We start from the raw sequence: 21,338 nt of genomic DNA on the forward strand, positions 1-21,338 counted from the left end.
CGGTGAACGCACATTGGAAGTGTGTATTCGTCGTCACCACACTGGCGTATCACCCAGCGTGATGGTATGGGATGCCATTGGTTACACGTCTCGGTCACCTTTTGTTCGCTGTGACGGCACTTTGAACAGTGGACGTTACATTTCAGATGTGTTGCGACCCGTGGCTCTACCCTTCATTCGATCCCTGCGAAACCCTAAATTTCAGCAGCATAATGCACGACCGCATGTTGCAGGTCCTGTACGGGCCTTTCTGGATACAGAAAATGTTCGACTGCTTCCCTGACCAGCACATTCTCTAGATCTCTCACCAACTGAAAACGTCTGGTCAATGATGGCCGAGCAACTGGCTTGTCACAATACGCCAGTCACTACTCTTGATGAACTGTGGTATCGTGTTGAAGCTGCATGGGCAGCAGTACCTGTACACGCCATCCAATCTCTGTTTGACTCAATGCCCAGGCGTATCAAGGCCGTTATTATGGACAGAGGTGGTGGTTCTGGCTACTGATTTTTCAGGATGTATGCACACAAATTGCGTGAAAATGTAATCACATGTCAGTTCAGGTATAATATATTTGTCCAATGAAAACCCGTTTATCATATGCATTTCTTCTTGGTGTAGCAATTTTAATGGCCAGTAGTGTAGGCGAGAAGTGGCACTGTAAGGTGCAATGCTGTTAATAATGAAACATAATGGCCACATGTTTTAATTTTTGCTAATCTGCTGAGACAATGGATGAACGTTTATTCTAACACTAAAGTAGATCACGAAGTGTGAACTACTACGAAGGTGAAAAAGAAAATGCAAGGTAACTTTCAGACAATTTTTTTTTTCAAATCAAATCTTTTTTACTGCAAAATCAATATTCTCGCCGCCACCATTGCAGCATAATACAGCAGCAGCTTAGTAAAACAGGCGATCAAAAGGTTTCCGTTCGAAGGCCGTACAGCCCAGAATCGATGTGCCCGTTAGGCAAAATCGGCGTGCGCAGTGAGGGATTCATCCTGTCGACGCTTCAGGTTGAAGACAGCCGTTTGGTAAAACACGGTGTCCTGCTGAGTGAAGAAGTCCATTACTGCCTGTTGCACATCCTCATTCGAGAAGACTCGTCGATCCTTCAAAGAACTTGTGAAAGAACTTGCCTCCCTTCTAACAGCCGTGTACCGCAAGTCTCTAGAGGAACGGAAGGTTCGAAATGATTGGAAAAGAGCACAGGTAGTTCCAATTTTTCAAGAATGGTCGTCGAGGAGATGCGCAAAACTGTAGGCCTATATCTCTGACATCGTTCTGTTGTAGAATTTTAGAACATATTTTTTGTTCGCGTATCATGTCATTTCTGGAAACCCAGAATCTACTGTATAGGAAACAACATGGATTCCGGAAACAGCGATCGTGTGATACCCAACTCGCTTTATTTGTTCATGAGACCCAGAAAATATTAGATACAGGCTCCCAGGTGGATGCCATTTTCCTTGACTTCCGGAAGGCGTTCGATACAGTTCCGCACTGTCGCCTGATAAACAAACTAAGAGCTTACGGAATATCAGTTTTTAGCAAGCATGTCGTTCTCAATGGAGAGACAGACGTTAAAGTAACCTCTGGCGTGCCACAGGGAAGTGTTATTGGACCATTTCTTTTCACAATATATATAAATGACCTAGTAGATAGTGTCGGAAGTTCCATGCACCTATTCGCGGATGATGCTGTAGTAAACAGAGAATTTGCAGCATTACAAAATTGCAGAAAAATGCAGGAAGATCTGCAGTAGATAGGCACTTAGTGTAGGGAGTGGCAGCTGACCCTTAACATAGACAAATGTAATGTATTGCGAATACATGAAAAGAAGGATCCTTTGTTGTATGAGTGTATGATAGCGGAACAAACACTGGTAGCAGTTACTTCTGTAAAATATCTGGGAGTATGCGTACGGAACGATTTGAAGTGGAATGATCAATTGTTGGTAAGGTGGGTGCCAGGTTGAGATTCATTGGGAGAGTCCTTAGAAAATGTAGTCCATCAACAAAGGAGGTGGCTTACAAAACACTCGTTCGACCTATACTTGAGTATTGCTCATCAGTGTGGATCCGTACCAGGTGGGGTTGACAGAGGAGATAGAGAAGATCCAAAGAAGAGCGGCGCGTTTCGTCACAGGGTTATTTGGTAAGCGTGATAGCGTTACGGAGATGTTTAGCAAACTCAAGTGGCAGACTCTGCAAGAGAGGCGCTCTGCATCGCGGTGTAGCTTGCTGTCCAGGTTTCGAGAGGGTGCGTTTCTGAATGAGGTATAGAATATATTGCTTCCGCCTACTTATACATCCCGAGGAGACCACGATTGTAAAATTAGAGAGATTCGAGAGCGCACGGAGGCTTTCCGGCAGTCGTTCTTCCCGCGAACCATACGCTACTGGAATAGGAAGGGGAGGTAATGACAATGGCACGTAAAGTGCCCTCCGCCACACACCGTTGGTTGGCTTGCGGAGTATAAATGTAGATGTAGAAGCAGAAAGCATTTATCGAGGGATCGAAGACGTGATAATCGCATGGGGAGAGGTCAGGACTATAGGGTGGATGCTCGAGTGTCTCCCACTTGAACTGGGATAACTTCCGCGTGGCTGGCCTCCCAGATCGTCTGGCTTCTCGAGTCGAATCGCGATCTGCACGGAACTTGGCGAACCATTCCAAAACGCTGGTTTTCGGCAAATATGCTGCCACATATACATTCTTTATTCTCCGATGGATGTCTACCAGCGTCTGTCCTTCGGTAGACAAGAAAAGGTGCTGTTTGGAAGCATGTGGCCATAACGTCGCCATAGTTCACGCTTCCGTATCTACCGCACGCAGGTTGGAAAGAACGAATGACACAGTAATCCTCACCTACGTATCGTTGCTAACATACCTGCACCGGAGTCTCGCTACGTTGCATATACGCTGCGACAGCGCCGATAAACGGCGCTCTTTGATCTGGTTTTACAGCACAAAACTTCAGTGCTAGACACAACGGAACACTTACGCTTGCGGGCAAACTTCTGCATATTCGTCGCTGATTGGATGTGGTATTATGGTCATAGCTCTATAGCGATAAGTTCCCGATCTAAGGCTATTTTGGAAAATATTATCGATTCATCATACTTTAACTCGGATATTTTTCTCAACGTTGCATACAGATGCTTTAAAATGACATAGAATCAATACTTGACTAGAAATTTCATCCAAATACGCTACAGAATAGTATCGATGGTCGCTTACCTAAACGCAACGGTATATTTGAAGAATGTGGCTGTGAGGAGGTATTCATCGGCAGAACACATGCCTCGTGTTAAAATGTTTGTCCTATACTAAGCATAACCCATTACATGCTGTAATCGATACACACTGAAGCGCGAAAGAAACTGCTATAGGCATGCGTATTCAAATACAGAGATATGTAAACAGGCAGGATACGGTACTGCTGTCGGCAATGCCTAGATACGACAACAAGTGTCTGGCGCCGTTGTTAGGTCGGCTACTGCTGCTACGATGGCAGGTTATCAAAATTTAAGTGAGTTTGAACATGGTGTTGTAGTCGGCACACGAGCGATGGGACACAGAATCTCCGAGGTAGCGATGAAGTGGGTTTTTTCCCGTACGACCATTTGATGAGTGTACCGTGAATTCTAGGAATCGGGCAAAACATCAAATCTCAGACATCGCTGCGGCCGGAAAAAGATCCTGAATCAACGGGACTAACCACGACTAAAGAGAATCGTTGAACTTGACAGAACTGCAACCCTTTCGCAAACTGCTGCGCATTTCAATTCTGGGCCATCAACAAGTGTCAGCCTGCGAACCATTCAACGAAGCATCATCGATAGAGGCTTTCGGAGCTGATGGTCCACTCGTGTACCCTTGATGACTGCACGAAACAAAGCCTTACACCTCGCCTGGGCCAGTCAACACCGACATTCGGATTTTGATGACTGGAAACATATTGCCTGGTCGGACGAGTCTCGTTTCAAATTGTATCGAGCGGATGGACGTGTACGGGTATGGAGAGAACCTTATGAATCAATGGACCCTGTATATCAGCATGGGACTGTCAAGGCTGGTGGAGGCTCTGTAACGGTGTTGGGTGTGTGAAGTTGGAGTGATGTGAGACCCGTGATACGTCTAGATACGACTCTGACAGGTGACACGTACGTAAACATCCTGTCTGGTCACCTGCATCCAATATTGTCCATTGTGCATTTCGACGGACTTGGGCAATTCCAGCAGGACAAAGTGACACCCCACATGTCCAGAATTGATAGAGTTCATTATTGAGCGTATCTGGGACGCCTTGCAACGTGCTGTTCAAAAACGATCTCCACCCCGTCGTAGTCTTACGGATTTATGGACAGCCCTGCAGGATTCATGATGTCAGTTCCCTGCAACACCACTTCAGACAGTCGTGTCCATGCGACGTCGTGTTGCGCCACTTCTGCGTGCTCGCGGGAGCCCTACACGATATCAGGCTGGCGTACCAGTTTCTGTGGCTCTTCAGTGTAAGTCGTAAGTATTACATTTTTGGGAACACACAGTTCGTACACTTTTCAGTTTTCTATTAATATTATCTAATCTAAACATAGGTTGTCTTTCAAGCCTGCATTCTGTATTTTTCCCGACGAATAGACGAGTTACGTTTCTAGCTTCTATTGCTTCTTATGTACCCCTACTGATTGCCACAATGCCCAGTGGTGAATGTGAGAGAAAGCTCTGCTCTAGTGGCTGCTGGTTTCAATATTATCTCGTAGACATTTTTGGTCCGCTGTTTAAAAAACTCTTTGAATTACATCGTAGTTTTTGTCAGTCTCATTTTTAAACAAGCCGTTGAATCAATTTATGGGAGCACGATGCTCTGAACCTTGCTTCTGCATAATTCTTACGCTATCAGCCTATGAATGTGTTTCTCTTGCTGGCAGGGCCGTATCGACACGGATTATGGCGGGCATGTGGGCCTTCTTTAAGCTGATCATGCTCGCCTCCTACACGGCCAACCTGGCGGCGTTCCTCACCAGCAGCAGGATGGAGTCTTCCATCAACAGCGTCAACGATCTTGCCAAGCAGAGCAAGATCAAGTACGGCCTCTACGGTTCGGGTTCCACCGCTGGCTTCTTCAAGGTAAGGGATGAAGCACAATGATGTAAAAAAAAAGCTTTGTATGATAACCACTTTCATATGGCCCATAGCTCTCAAACGGACGGTGGGGTTCATCCTCAGGTGACGCAGAGAGACGTACAAAAGTTCGCGGGACTAATGTAATACGTAAAACAGAACTGGTGTACGAGATAAATTTTGTTTCCTGCCAGTGCTGTGATAATTAAGTCATCACCTCACACGAGTGAAAAACAACGGGTGTTACATCATTTGATAAATTCTCTCGTCGATCTGGCTTTCCTGTGTGACAAAATACCGTCAGATTTGCATCGCTAGTAACAACGAGACTAGTAATGCGTAAATAGTTGTAGAGCCCACAACGAATGAATCAAGTTTATACGTGTTTGTCACACAGTATTTGTTTTGATGTTACAAAATAATGGAAGATGTCGTCTCATGTGGCTAGTAAATAAGCTCGGAATTACACAGAATGGAAGTCAGAGGAAGGATCGCATCGTAAGCGATCCAAAAGGCCTAAAAGTCCACTGCTGATTTAAAGCGAGAACTACGGCAGCGTCGAAGTATAGATGCAGAAACGGCTCGAAACGATTACGTAGCTGGCGCATCGGACATACAACGGCCAACGACAGTCAAGAAATCCTGTAACCATTACTCTGCTCTGTACAACCATTGTATTAAAGAGATTGATAACTATATTATGGCCGGCCCTAGTGGCCGAGCGGTTCTAGGCACTACAGTCTGGAACCGCGTGACCGCTACGGTCGCAGGTTCGAATCCTGCCTCGGGCATGGATGTGTGTGACGTCCGTAGGTTAGTTAGGTTTGAGTAGTTCTAAGTTCTAGGGGACTGATGACCTCAGAAGTTATGTCCCATAGTGATCAGAGCCATTTGAACTATATTATGTGCTAATCGGAAACAGTTGTTACGATTTTATTACGAAGTTTTCCGAAAAATTACAGCACAGTCCGAACTGCGAGCAAAAAAACTTTTGCTTGCATAACAACAAATAAATTCAGTTATGCTTACAGACATTCCCAGCTTTCCCATAATTTATATAATAATATGTAGCATAATATTAGTGGCAAACAGCAAATTTCTACTACATGTTGTAAAATCTTGTCTTGTTTGGAATCGTCTATGCAACTGATGTTAGATGAAGATTAAAGACAGTGCACGGCCTCAAGGAGTAGTAGTAACATGTCAGTATTCAATAACCACATATAATTAACGATAAAAGGTGATCGGAGTTACAAATTTAGGGAAAAACCGTTATAAATTATTAAGTCAGCGAACTTAAATACTAATCACAGGTACTTTCTCAAGCGACCGGGGGATGACGATAACGTAATTATGACGCTCATAAACCTTCTCAGCTTCGTTTCGTTTATTTTGAGTCGCTTTTCTCAGCGAACTGAATATTCAAAGAAGTCTCGGGCTTGCTGCCGGTTGTCGTGAACTACAATTCACGAAATATCGAGTGGGCACCTGCCAGTCATCTTCATGTGAAGTATCGAAGACTTCGATGACTCACCTGAAGATGACTGGCACGTGTTCAGTCGAAATATCGTGGATTGTAGTTAACGATGACCGGCAACAAGTTTTTCAGTTCTTTGATTATTCAGATACGTTGTTGACTCTATCGAGAAATATTGGAAAATTAATGTGGTTGAAGTTGAGAGAGAACTGTTTTATAAATTTCCTAATAACGCCGCTGGCCTCAACGAATTTCATGCATCATGGCAAGTGTGAATGTAAATAGTGATGTTCCTTGAGTACAGAGGTGTTATTCCCCTATTCTTTCGGATCAATATGCATTAGAAATTAAGTTACAAATTATCACGAATAAAGTGATTTCTGTGAAAACGGAGCTTTCTTGATCAATAAGGGATTCTCCTGCAGGTGACGTTGGCATCAAAACGTTTCCAGTCCCTGGCAACCTAGCATCAGAGAATCGTTTATTAGGAACTTGCTGCAAAGAAGACGCAGTAAGGTTGGCCACGTAAGTAGGTTCGCTGTGGTCAGCCGAATGTTTCTTCCTGGATACGAGTCTTCAAATAGGGCTTACGGATAATACCCACCCTGAATTTTGAGATACGTCTGAAGGAGACATGCTCTTCTGCATTCGGTATTCTCTGCAGACAGGTCACACTTTTTCAGAATATTTCATTAAGTGTTGTATCCGCAGAAGAATAGATAAGGAAACCACTTCGATGGGTTATCAAATGTTCCGCCCGCATCTCGTGGTCGTGCGGTAGCGTTCTCGCTTCCCACGCCCGGGTTCCCGGGTTCGATTCCCGGCGGGGTCAGGGATTTTCTCTGCCTCGTGATGGCTGGGTGTTGTGTGCTGTCCTTAGGTTAGTTAGGTTTAAGTAGTTCTAAGTTCTAGGGGACTGATGACCATAGATGTTAAGTCCCATAGTGCTCAGAGCCATTTGAACCATCAAATGTTCAAATGGCTCTGAGCACTATGGGACTTGACATCTGAGGTCATCAGTCCCCTAGAACTTAGAACTACTTAAACATAACTAACGTAAGGACATCACATACACACATAACCGAGGCAGGATTCGAACCTGCGACCGTAGCGGTCGCGCGGTTCCAGATTGAAGCGACTAGAACCACTCGGCCACAGCGATGTGTTATCATTTCAGTTGTTTAGCTACACGCACATCGTCATAACTTTAGGCTACCTTAACGAAGGTAGCATGAATGAACGGTCGCCACCGTCCAGGAAACGCCAAACCGTTCTACTACCAATTTAGCATTACACGTCTGTATCACTCTTTTTCTTCTCATTGTCCAATGATTCTTGCTATCTGAAAGTTCCTTTTTTTCTGTTTTACTCAGTTTTCTATTTTGGAAAAACGGGACTTCTACCGCCAGACACGGGCGCGGACCGGGTAGGGAACATTTGTGTACGAGGTGCGGCAATAAAGTAATGAGACTGATTTTCTTTGCAAGATGTGGCAACCCTGCAGGCTTGCGTAGGCACAATGTCTTTGACCTTGGTCTATAAGCTGCTTCTAGTCCAAGTGGCACATCGATGCAGTCGTGAGTTGTGCTGTTATAAGTTAACACGTGTTTGTGTCTCTCATCACGGAAATGGAACCGCATAATGTTGCGCAATGGTATGCCATTTCTTTTTGCGTTAAATTGGGTGAAAACGCGACGACAACTTACGGTAAGCTTCAGAAGACTTTTGGATAGGAGGTTATGTCAAGAGCTCAAGTTTTTCGTTGGCATAAAATGTATAGTGAAGGCAGAACGAATGTTGAAGACGAAGATCACAGTGGACGACCATCAACCTCACGCATGGATGTGAACTTGGCCAGGATGCGTGAACTCGCACGATCTGATCGATGATTATCTATGAAAATGATTGCAGAAGAACTGAACATCAATCGAGATACGGTTCGTCTAATAATAACCGAAGATCTTGGTATGAGAAAGATTTGTGCAAAAATGCGCCAGCCCCGAACTGCTCTGTCAGTACAGCAATTTTTAACCTAAAAAAAAATGTCAGTACTACCACAACCACCTTATTCACCAGATATAGCTCCGTGTGACTTTTTTCTCTATTCAAGACTCAAAATGGCGGTCAAGGGACACCATTTTCAAACAACACAAGATGTACAAAAGCTGTGACGAGGGTCTTGGAGAATATAACAGAAGATGAGTTCCAGAAATGTTACCATCAATGGCAGAAGCGCTGGAAAAATGTGTGCAATCAGAAGGGAACTACTTTGAAGGACACAACACTAAACTTGACTAAAAAGTTAAGCAACATTTTTTTTCACATCAGTCTCATTACTTTATTGTCGCCCCTCGTACATACTATCTGTTCAAAAATATCCGGACGTCCATGAGTAATGCAGCATTGATCACTAGATGTCACGAGCGGCGGACAAGCTAGAAGAGAACTCACTGATCAGTCGATATAAAAGAAGGCAGCGTATATTGTGTAGTCAGCAGGGAAGCAGTTATAGCAAGAGTAGAGCTCAGTGACTTCAAACATGGACTAGTTACAGGACATAATAAATCCATCAACGACATTCGAACTCTTCTAAAGATGCTCAAGGCGAATGTTGGTGTTGTGACTGTGAAGTGGAAACGCAAAGGAACAAGCACAGCTAAACCAAAACCTGGGCCGGCCAGTGTGGCCGAGCGGTTCTAGACGCTTCAGTCTGGAACCGTGCGATCACTATGGTGGCAGGTTCGAATCCTGCCTCGGGCATGGATGTGTGTGATTCCTTAGGTTGGTTGTTAGGTTTAAGTAGTTCTAAGTTCTAGGGGACTGATGACCTCAGATGTTGAGTCCCATAGTGCTCAGAGCCATTTGAACCATTTGTACCAAAACCTGGCAAACCTCATGTACTGGTGGACAGGGACGGTCGAGTATTGCGGAGGGAGGTTGTAAAAAATCGCACGAAATCAGTGGAAGGAATCACTCGTGAGTTCTAAAGTGCTACCAGTGGTCCGGCTGACACAATAACTGCGCATAGGGAGTTAAAAAGACTGCGGTAACAGTGGACCAGCAGCTCCTTAGAAGCCACGTATTTCTGTGGTCAAAGCGACGCTTGAGCTGGTGTTAAGAGCGGCGCCACAGCGACTGGTGTCGACCCGTTCCAGGCCTGGCACACCTCGCTGTATTCCCTCAATTCCATTAGGCAATCATATTTCTGCCACACTATTTACTCTGGTTGCTAATTACACTAATGATATCAGTGACTGTAAAAGTCAAGCAGACTTCCCTTGGAGAATTTTCTTGGAACATGGTTCTTACAAAAAACAGTGATCGGTGAAAGTAATTAAAATTATTTCAATGAAAATTGCTACACCAAGCAGAAATGCAGATGATAAACGGGTATTCATTGGACAAATATATTATACTAGAACTATGATTACATTTTCACGCAATTTGGGTGCATACATCCTGAGAAATCAGTATCCAGAACAACCACCTCTGGCCGTAATAACGGCCTTGTTACGCCTGGGCATTGAGTCAAACAGAGCTTGGATTGCGTGTACAGGTACAGCTGCCCATGCAGCTTCAACGCGATACCACAGTTCATCAACAGTAGTGACTGGCGTATTGTGACGAGCCAGTTGCTCGGCCACCATTGATCAAACGTTTTCAGTTGGTGAGAGATCTGGAGAATGTGCTGGCCAGGGCAGCAGTCGAACATTTTCTGTATCCAGAAAGGCCCGTACAGGACGTGCAACATGCGGTCGTGCATTATGCTGCTGAAATGGAGGGTTTCGCAGGGATCGAATGAAGGGTAGAGCCACGGGTCGTAAAACATCTGAAATGTAACGTCCACTGTTCAAAGTGCCGTCAATGTGAACAAGAGGTGACCAAGACTTGTAACCAATGGCACCCCATACCATCACGCCGGGTGACACGCCAGTATGACGATGACGAATAGACCCTTCCAATGTGCGTTCACCGCGACGTCGCCAAACACGGATGCGACGATCATGATGCTGTAAGCAGAACCTGGATTCATCCGAAAAAATGACATTCGGGCACCCAGGTTCTTCGTTGAGTACACCATCGCAGGCGCTCCTGTCTGTGATGCAGCGTCAAGGGTAATCGCAGTCATGGTCTCCGAGCTGATAGTCCATGCTGCTGCAAACGTCGTCGAACTGTTCGTGCAGATGGTTGTTGTCTTGCAAATGTCCCCAACTGTTGACTCAGAGATCGAGACGTGGCTGCACGATCCTTTACAATCGTGCGGATAAGATGCCTGTCATCTCGACTGATAGTGATACGAGGCCGTTGGGTTCCAGCACGGCGTTCCGTATTACCCTCCTGAACCAACCGATTCCATATTCTGCTAACAGTCATTGGATCTCGACCAACGCGAGCAGCAATGTCGCGATACGATAAACCGCAATCTCGATAGGCTACAATCCGACCTTTATCATAGTCAGAAACGTGATGGTACGCATTTCTCCTCCTTACACGAGGCATCACAACAACGTTTCACCAGGCAAAGCCGGTCAACTGCTGTTTGTGTATGAGAAATCGGTTGGAAACTTTCCTCATGTCAGCACGTCGTAGGTGTTGCGACCGGCGCCAACCTTGTGGGAATACTCTGAAAAGCTAATCATTAGCGTATCACAGCATCTTCTTCCTGTCGGTTAAATTTAGCGTTTGTAGCACGTCATCTTCGTGGTGTAGCAATTTTAATGGGCAGTAGTGTATTTAGTTTGCTGATCGGTTTCGATCTTTTGTAAGACACTCATCAGACCATTTGTTTACTCTGTAAGGACGAGTGTTACATATCGTAACTGGCCGAGGAATGAATACAATCCTTGGAGTAAGATAACACGAAACTAATGGCTAGTATACCTTTGGTGACAGATAGAGCAGGTGATGTGGAGCTGGCCACTCCGGGGGCGTGTGGAACTTTGCTGAGAAGAGCTCAGTCGCTCGTGGTTTTATAGCGGACGTTCCGCCGACCGCCTTCTGCATAACGCCACCAACAGCCTGTCGTAGAGAACCGTTACTGTAAGCTGTGGGAGCAATTTGTAAACGTAAGTTAAAGCCACAGGAAAAAAAAATTACGGATGTCACGAATATAGGTAAAAGACTTGCATTGTAAACTGTTCTTAAATAGAGGAGAGCTTCTTGCCCAGTGAGGTTGGTTCATTTCAATATATGCTGCTCTTTATAGGTGAAGTGAGTGAAGCAAAGATGCTTGATGGAACGCCAGCTGATTGCCTAGGCGAAGAATGTCAGTCAGTATGCTCTACTATGAGGCAAAGATGTGGCATTCAGTATGTAGCGACATGACTTTAACTTACTACAACGTAAGTTTACAAAATTCTCTCGCAGATTACAGCGACGGCACTCTACTGTTGCCTAGTGATGACGTCATGCAGGAGGCGGTTTGTGGAGCTTTCAGTGTGAAACCACGAGCGACAGAGCTCCGCTCAGCAGCGATCCACTATCCTCAAGAGCATCCTGCTGCACGTCACCATCTCTTGCATTCACCAGTGGTATACTAGCCATGTATTTTTTGTTATTTTACGTATAGCATTGTATTCATTTCTTGACCACGTACGATGTGTAACACTCTTATTTGCAGAGTAAGGAAAATGGTCATAAAAGACCGAAACCGATCACTAAACGAAATGTATACAGTATAGATGCGACATAGTGTTTCATTGAAATAATTTTAACGCATCCTATCCTATGTGTTAATCTTCTTTAACCTGTTTGAGAACTTTTGCATGCGGTTTCGTAAATGTCGCTTCTGAGCCCTGCGCTGGAGGGCTGGCAGCATACCACAGCAGCGTCTGCAGGCCGAGATCCCTGAAGAGGTGCTTCCTGAAGGGCAGAGGCTGTCTTTCCAGGACCCTGCCAACAGGAGGAGGGGTAATGCCTCTGGTCAACTGGGACGCAGGCATTCAGTCATCCAACAATGTTCTGATGAGTCCCGTTCTGGCGGCCCCAAAAGATTTTTTGAGCTGTTGGCCGACAGTGCTTGCGACGCGGATGCAGTTAAAACGTGAGAATAATGAATCTTGGAGGGCGTCGACCACAGCAAGCAAATGGCCGATTTACAACCAGACCCAAGTCGGTCAAAGCACGCTTTGTAGAGGGCACTGTACACAGCCCAGTGACTTCTCGGTAGACAGTTGCAGCGGGACACAATCTGTATAGATTCCTATCTCCTGCTGTTCCGAAGGAAGCGAAGCTATTCAGCTTTTTTTTTAACGTGTTTTCGATCTCCCATTGAAAGCAATTTGCGTTGACTAGACACCAGCCACGATGGCGTGAGGATTTTTTCCTCTAGAAGGTGGTACGTGTTCTTATTGGGCGTTCTTACAAAATACTCGAGAGTGGGAGGCTAGGACCTGAAGATGAGGAAATCTTGTACGCTGGAAACCCACGGACTGGTGGCCTAAGCAAGAAATAGATGACGTAGGAAATGGAAATGGAATGTTCTAGAAGTGACGTTGGCAAGAACCCGACAGACTGGACAATTTTTTACACCATTCCCTTGGCGTGAGAATAAAAATCACATAAACAATTACATCACTGGCCATAATGTATACATGCAGACTGAACTGACGCTTGAAAAATTGTACTAAAGTCGGGATTCGAACCCGTGTCTCCTGCCCACTAGGCAGATGTCCTAACTACTACACAACCCTGGCACAATCGCTCTCAACAACTGCACAGAATACCCTAGCAAGCCTCCCTCCTCAATTCAAATTCCCATTCACCCCTTGACCCACTTGCTATTTCCCCTAAACTTGAAAAGCATTGCATAGGCGTGAATTGGAATTTGGACTGAGTAGTCAGGAGTGCTGCAATAGCCTGTGCAGTTGTGCAGAGCTAATGAGCCAGGGTGGCATAGTGGTTACCACATCTGCCTCCTGTGCAAAAGACCTGGGTTTAAATCTCGGCCTCTGTGAAAATTTTCATTTGTCAGTTCAGTCTACGTATATACATCATAGGTGCTTGAGACAAGGAAAACTCTCTGGAAGTATATAGTTTCATTTGATTAAAGCACCTATACCTCGCTATCAGGCAGGATACCCCGTTTCATTCGATCGATGGTCTCGGCAGTTTGGTCCCATAGGAACCTACCACTACCCGTTTCGTTCGATGCTGAGGTGCTATCTCAATACAGTTGGAGAGCTGAATGGGAATATGAATTGAGGAGGGAGGCGTGCTAGGGTAGTCCGTGCAGTAATGTGAAGCCACTGTGCAAGGATGGCATGATGGTTAGCGCATCTGTCTAGTGAACAGGAAACCCACGTTCGAATCCTGGCCTTGGTGCAAGTTTTCATTCATTGCTTCAGTCTGCATGTATACATCATAGATATTTGAGACTTCAAAAGGATCCTCGAACCATTTGATTCACTGGCCATAATTTGGCACACCTTTTTTCGTTGCAGGAACGTGTTTTGTGGCATGGTCTGTGTGCAGAGCAGGGAATAGAGAGGAAATATTTTGACAGGACTCTGGGAGAAGTCACGAGGCAGTACTCATGTTCAGAGTTAAGGGGAGAGATTTCAGACTGCAGTGCTAGGATGCAGCAACGATTGGAGTTTCTGCTCTGAGAGAGAGCCTATGCCTCGTTGGACGAGTGGCAGAGGTGGCTATCCGCATCGTATGCAGCTCGCATGTCTGCACACCGATTACGGTGAGACTCTCTGGCAGCGTCAGCCTGTTAGGGCGAAGTGAAACTAGTATGTTTTCGACACTTCATTAAATTCCTGAGAGCTTATTCATGACCAGCTGAGCAGGAGTAGCTGCATATTTTTCCATTGTCATTTCAGTACCATCTTACATTCATTGTGTAACCACCAGCGGCCATGTTTCATGTAATTAAGTTCTATGGATGTTGATAATTTCTCCAGTTCTCGATTCCTTTTAAGCGACTTTGCCAAATTGATTGGTGCTTGTTGCGTCTCATTTACTGTCTTAATTAAATGTTGATTTTGTCGTCTGGTCATTTAAGATCCATGCTAATGCTATTTTGTCGACTCACATACACCGAGAATGATTACAGTTAACTTAGATTTGCTTGGTCCAAGATTTTATTTCGGTAGTTCCTCTTTCCATACAGTGTACCTTTAATGAGTTTTGTCAAGCCCAATACCCAGCACTCAAATACTAGTACGATCAACACTTTGATCGCTAAGTCCGTTGCGCGCAGCTCTTAACTCATTACCTGAGATCTTTCGGGAGCGATTTGACTCCCAGTAGATCAGGTGAAGCAGGTCGTTACAGCAGTCGGTAGGACCGCGCTCTTCGTGCGGTTGGTCTTGGCATCTGGTTAGCGGATGACAGGAAACTAGTGATGAATCACACTATACTGTGTCCATCCGATGGAAGAATTTGAGATAGGCGATCTCTGGATGACGCTGCCCACCTTCATATGTAGTGTAGTGCCATTAGTGAACTACGGGCGGGGGAGGGGGGGGGGGTGTGCTCATGCAGTATGACGATATTTTCTGTAGCTATTCTGGGGTCCCCTTAATGCGCATGAGGAAACGCTAAATGAGAAAAAATATGAAAACATTTTACGCCATTGTGTACTGATTCTAGTTGACGGACAGTTCGGAAACGATGATTGTTTGTATCAGGACGACAAAGCAACTTGTCATAAACAAGCATATGAGAACCAATGAAACGTAGACATTAACATTGCTGAAATGGACAGTACAAGCCTCATAAAGTTGAAGGGTGGACATGTCTCGTATGAACGTCCACTAGCAGGTGTTCGGCTTCTTTTGATCAGATAGTGTAGAACTGTTACCTATCATTTACGTGTTCTCTTAGTAGCTGGCTCTTTCACTGTTTTTATTTACTGTCAGTCAGCCTCATGTACCAGAAAATAACTTTCAGCATTTTTTAGCTAATTCTCGTCTTATGTAGTAGTTTATGCCATGAATGTACTACAGCTTTATTTAAACATAAGGAAAGAGCATCAAAGTACCTACAAACAGTCGCCGCGCGGGATCAGCCGAGCGGTCAGGGGCGCTGCAGTCATGGACTATGCGGTTGATCCTGGCGGTGGTTCGAGTCCTCCCTCGGGCATGGGTGTGTGTGTGTCCTTAGGATAAGTTAGGTTAAGTAGCGTGTAAGCTTAGGGACTGATGACCTTAGCAGTTAAGTCCCATAAGGTTTCACACACATTTGAACATTGTATATCCAGTCACTCCCTCTGTTGCCATTGCTAGACAGTCTTACGAGTATCTAACATCTGGCCACGGGCCGTTGTCCTAAGAACGTTGTTTACGAGGAAAGACATTATTCTTACTAGCCATTTAGTTCTTATTCTGCAAGATCGCTTATAATCACGCCGTTGTGCTGCACCCTGAAACAAGTATCATCTTCACTGTATAGTAAGTACGAAGCTTCACCAATTGCTAATACTACCGAACGGAAATACTGGAATTAATTTCACCGTATCAGTAGCAAAAGAAATATAATACACTAATATCACTGTTCCAACAGTAAGCTATTACGCATTTCCCTAATTTTGGCAAAACATAGGTAAGAGAAGAAGATAAATGGTTCAAATGGTTCTGAGCACTATGGGACTCAACTGCAGTGGTCATAAGTCCCCTAGAACTTAGAACTACTTAAACCTAACTAACCTAAGGACATCACACACATCCATGCCCGAGGCAGGATTCGAACCTGCGACCGTAGCGGTCGTGCGGTTCCAGACTGTAGCGCCTTTAACCGCTCGGCCACTCCGGCCGGCGAAGAAGATAATATACACGATGTTCCGCAAGCAACAGAAAGAGAATTTTTAGAGAACGTGTGCATATTTACTGTTAGAATCGTTTCTTAGAGGCAACTGCTGAGAAAGAAAGTTAACTGATAAGATACAAACGCCACATTTATACAAAAAAAATTTAAGTTCAGACATCCAGTAACTTTCCCAATTGTTCCAATTGTAGCTGTTACAGGCAAAGCAAAAATGATAGTAGATGATAAATAAATTACGTTCTGAAACAAGTGGTAAATCTCTAGCTATCAAACTGCAGTGCGACAGCCGTTTACAGACAACGCTCATCAGCCATCTAACCTGATCCACAGCGACATATAACCCAGTATACCACCACTCTATCGTGATAACATGTTTTTTTTTTTTTTTTTTGTCGTCAGTCTGCTGACTGGTTTGATGCGGCCCGCCACGAATTCCTTTCCTGTGCTAACCTCTTCATCTCAGAGTAGCACTTGCAACCTACGTCATCAATTATTTGCTTGACGTATTCCAATCTCTGTCTTCCTCTACAGTTTTTGCCCTCTACAGCTCCCTCTAGTACCATGGAAGTCATTCCCTCACGTCATAGCAGATGTCCTATCATCCTGTCCCTTCTCCTTATCAGTGTTTTCCACATATTCCTTTCCTCTCCGATTCTGCGTAGAACCTCCTCATTCCTTACCTTATCAGTCCACCTAATTTTCAACATTTGTCTATAGCACCACATCTCAAATGCTTCGATTCTCTTCTGTTCCGGTTTTTCCCATAGTCCATGTTTCACTACCATACAATGCTGTACTCCAGACGTACATCCTCAGAAATTTCTTCCTCAAATTAAGGCCGGTATTTGATACTAGTAGACTTCTCTTGGCCAGAAATGCCTTTTTTTGCCATAGCGAGTCTGCTTTTGATGTCCTCCTTGCTCCGTCCGTCATTGGTTATTTTACTGCCTAGGCAGCAGAATTCCTTGACTTCATTGACTTCGTGACCATCAATCCTGATGTTAAGTTTCTCGCTGTTCTCATTTCTACTACTTCTCATTACTTTCGTCTTTCTCCGATTTACTCTCAAACCATACTGTGTACTCATTAGACTGTTCATTCTGTTCAGCAGATCATTTAATTCTTCTTCACTTTCACTCAGGATAGCAATGTCATCAGCGAATCGTATCATTGATATCCTTTCACCTTGTATTTTAATTCCACTCCTGAACCTTTCTTTTATTTCCATCATTGCTTCCTCGATGTACAGATTGAAGAGTAGGGGCGAAAGGCTACAGCCTTGTCTTACACCCTTCTTATTACGAGCATTTCGTTCTTGATCGTCCACTCTTATTATTCCCTCTTGGTTGTTGTACGTATTGTATATGACCCGTCTCTCCCTATAGCTTACCCCTACTTTTTTCAGAATCTCGAACAGCTTGCACCATTTTATATTGTCGAACGCTTTTTCCAGCTCAACAAATCCTATGAAAGTGTCTTGATTTTTCTTCAGCCTTGCTTCCATTATTAGCCGTAACGTCAGAATTGCCTCTCTCGTACCTTTACTTTTCCTAAAGCCAAACTGATCGTCACCTAGCGCATTCTCAATTTTCTTTTCCATTCTTCTGTATATTATTCTTGCAAGCAGCTTCGATGCATGAGCTGTTAAGCTGATTGTGCGATAACTCTCGCACTTGTCAGCTCTTGCCGTCTTCGGAATTGTGTGGATGATGCTTTTCCGAAAGTCAGATGGTATATCGCCAGACTCATATATTCTACACACCAACGTGAATAGTCGTTTTGTTGCCACTTCCCCCAATGATTTTAGAAATTCTGATGGAATGTTATCTATCCCTTGTGCCTTATTTGACCGTAAGTCCTCCAAAGCTCTTTTAAATTCCGATTCTAATACTGGATCCCCTATCTCTTCTAAATCGACTTCTGTTTCTTCTTCTATCACATCAGACAAATCTTCAACCTCATAGAGGCTTTCAATGTATTCTTTCCACCTATCTGCTCTCTCCTTTGCATTTAACAGTGGAATTCCCGTTGCACTCTTAATGTTACCACCGTTGCTTTTAATGTCACCGAAGGTTGTTTTGACTTTCCTGTATGCTGAGTCTGTCCTTCCGACAATCATATCTTTTTCGATGTCTTCACATTTTTCCTGCAGCCATTTCGTCTTAGCTTCCCTGCACTTTCTATTTATTTCATTCCTCAGCGACTTGTATTTCTGTATTCCTGATTTTCCCGGAACATGTTTGTACTTCCTCCTTTCATCAATCAACTGAAGTATTTCTTCTGTTACCCAGCGTTTCTTCGCAGCTACCTTCTTTTTACCTATGTTTTCCTTCCCAACTTCTGTGATGGCCCTTTTTAGAGATGTCCATTCCTCTTCAACTGTACTGCCTACTGCGCTATTCCTTATTGCTGTATCTATAGCGTTAGAGAACTTCAAACGTATCTCGTCATTACTTAGTACTTCCGCATCCCACTTCTTTGCGTATTGAATCTTCCTGACTAATGTCTTGAACTTCAGCCCACACTTCATCACATGTACTATTGCTAACGAAATAAAAACTTCTTATACGTGATAGGTCTTAAGAAATCACATACGCCACACCATCAGGAAATTGTTAAAAAAGGCAGTGGCACCAGTGCGCCACAACAGCTTCGAAAGCTGTAGCTGGTACATCTGCAAACTCAATATAGAATCATGATCAAACAGACCGACAGGAGCTAAAGTTCTTTTCGTTACGGCCGGAGATAGGAAAAGTCAATTATCGATACTCCGAGAGGATAACTGTTTACACAGATGCTTTTCTCGTTAACGAAGCTATCGTACACCTTTATTAGTACCTGTGCTGTTGTTGGTGGTAGGTCAGTGACTTCATCCCACCTTTGCACTGACTTATGAAAACGTTATAGTGAGTGGGACATACAATTTAGCATGAACCTTGAACCACAGAACTTTTCTCATGTTAACATATCCTTCGCAGAGGCGAAAGAAAGTGAAATGGACAAGGATGCCCGAAAGAAGCAAGAACTGGTGGACAATAATTCGACGCTATAACGTTTGAAACATAACCTCTGAAATGTGTCCGTTTGCTTGCTGTAACCTTGCCGTTGATTTACGGATCATATGTAATTGGAAGAATCAAGGATAAGAAGCAAAGTAAGGCCGTGCTGCCGTCTCTGAAATTTGCCACTCGCCCCTGGAGCACCACATGCCAGCAGCTCACACTGGATAACTGCTCCTGATCAATCTGTTATCACAATACAGTCAGAAAGCGCAGGGGTATGTTTTATAGAGATCGGACACACCAATATCTGTTACTTGCGGCGCATTTTGGCTTCCATCTACTTTCGCGCAACCACAATCAAACACGCGGTGGTGGCTGAGTTACGTGCATTTACTACGATAAACGGTTGTTAAGCTTAACGAAAAACATAGCTTTCACACCAGTACAGTCTTCAGAATTACGGGGAAAGGCTCAATGATCTTACTACTTGTTAGTATTTATTTTTTCCTTCCGACAACAACATTATTTATCGCTTGTTCTTCGTTTCCGAACGCCGAAACAGTGATCCTGAAATTCGGTCTTCCTATCATGTAAAATTATCCACTTATGCCACCCGAGGACAAGTAAATACCACGTCTGACTAGAATAAAGAAAAAATAAAACTGTTACTAATATAGAAATACTTTTCCTGTCAGAACGCTTTAACTGAGCAGATTTCATAAGTAGCATATAGTTCGTTACGAAAATTTCTCAAAATTACACTAATTCAAATTAGTAACTGAATATTTAATTTTTATAATGAACGTTCAAATTTCTACTCTGTTGTTTATTTCTTTCCTTGGTTCTAGAACTATTTGTTAGTGACGTTAAATTGCTAAAGTTTTCACAGAGGCGGAAATTATTTAAAGAGTTTACACAATTTAGATTATCAGAGTGTCAGTCTACAATGGCAGGTCACAATTTCCTTTTACAGTGCAATAAAACATCAAGTGGTTAACATTGTCGATACTTTTGGCTAGCGTCCTGAGGTCGTAACTGATAAAACCAATTCATTATCACTTTTCCCTACGAAGGAACACTAGAAAAATATTTGACATTCGAAGGCACCACTTCCTTCTAAACAAACAAAACAGAATCCGATTCACTTCATCCCAAAACTATATAACTTTTGATGGTGTTGGGACAGCAACCAGCCACAAATTTACTTTCAGTTCCTTTATTCAAAGTGTACCGTTAACGGTTTCGAATCGTTGTGATTCTTCTTCAGACGGTTTACATGCTTTCCTTATAACATGTGGTGTGTTTTTTTTTTTACGGATTAATTGTCCTGCTGCAAGTAAGATGGGGCTGGACATTTTAGCTGTTAGTGACATTCGGGTAAGGGGTGAGAAAGAAGAGGAAGTGGGAGAATACAAGGTCTACCTGTCAGGAGTCAAAGCAGGAATAGCACAATGGGGTGTAGGGCTTTACATCAGGAAAGAAATGGATCCCAGCGTAGTTGCAATATGGTATGTAAACGAACGACTGATGTGGATAGATTTGACAGTGTCTAGCAAGAAAATCAGGATTAAGTCAGTATATTCGCATTGTGAAGGGACAGATCAAGATCAGATGGATAGTTTTTATGAGGCACTCAGTGATATAGTTGTTAGAGTAAAGGACAAGGACAGTGTTCTGCTCATGGGTGATTTTAACGCCAGGATTGGAAATCCTGGATTGGAAAACAGAAGGGTATGCAAAGGTTATGGGTAAATTTGGAGAGGATATGGAGGCCAACAGGAACGGGAAACAACTCTTGGATTTCTGTGCCAGTATGGGCTTAGTATTCACAAACTCCTTTTTTAAAAATAAGAACATTCACCGGTATACTTGGGAAGGCAGGAGAACCAGATCTGTCATTGACTATATAATAACAGATCAGGAATTCAGGAAGGCTGTGAGGGACACACGTGTATTC

The 21,338-nt window shown here is 43.9% G+C and overlaps 1 protein-coding gene across 1 annotated transcript in view; it reads left to right on the top strand.

Moving 5' to 3' along the window:
* The window catches only part of LOC124594290 (glutamate receptor ionotropic, kainate 2-like), a 285,982-nt gene that overhangs the window by 224,994 nt on the left and 39,650 nt on the right, over positions 1-21,338 (top strand). The window contains exon 14 of the mRNA XM_047132653.1: positions 4,939-5,137. Within this exon, the coding sequence (XP_046988609.1) occupies positions 4,939-5,137 (199 nt within the window). The remainder of the gene's footprint in view (positions 1-4,938; positions 5,138-21,338) is intronic.

This window comes from Schistocerca americana, chromosome 2 (genome assembly GCF_021461395.2).
Source record: "Schistocerca americana isolate TAMUIC-IGC-003095 chromosome 2, iqSchAmer2.1, whole genome shotgun sequence".
Lineage (NCBI taxonomy): Eukaryota > Metazoa > Arthropoda > Insecta > Orthoptera > Acrididae > Schistocerca > Schistocerca americana.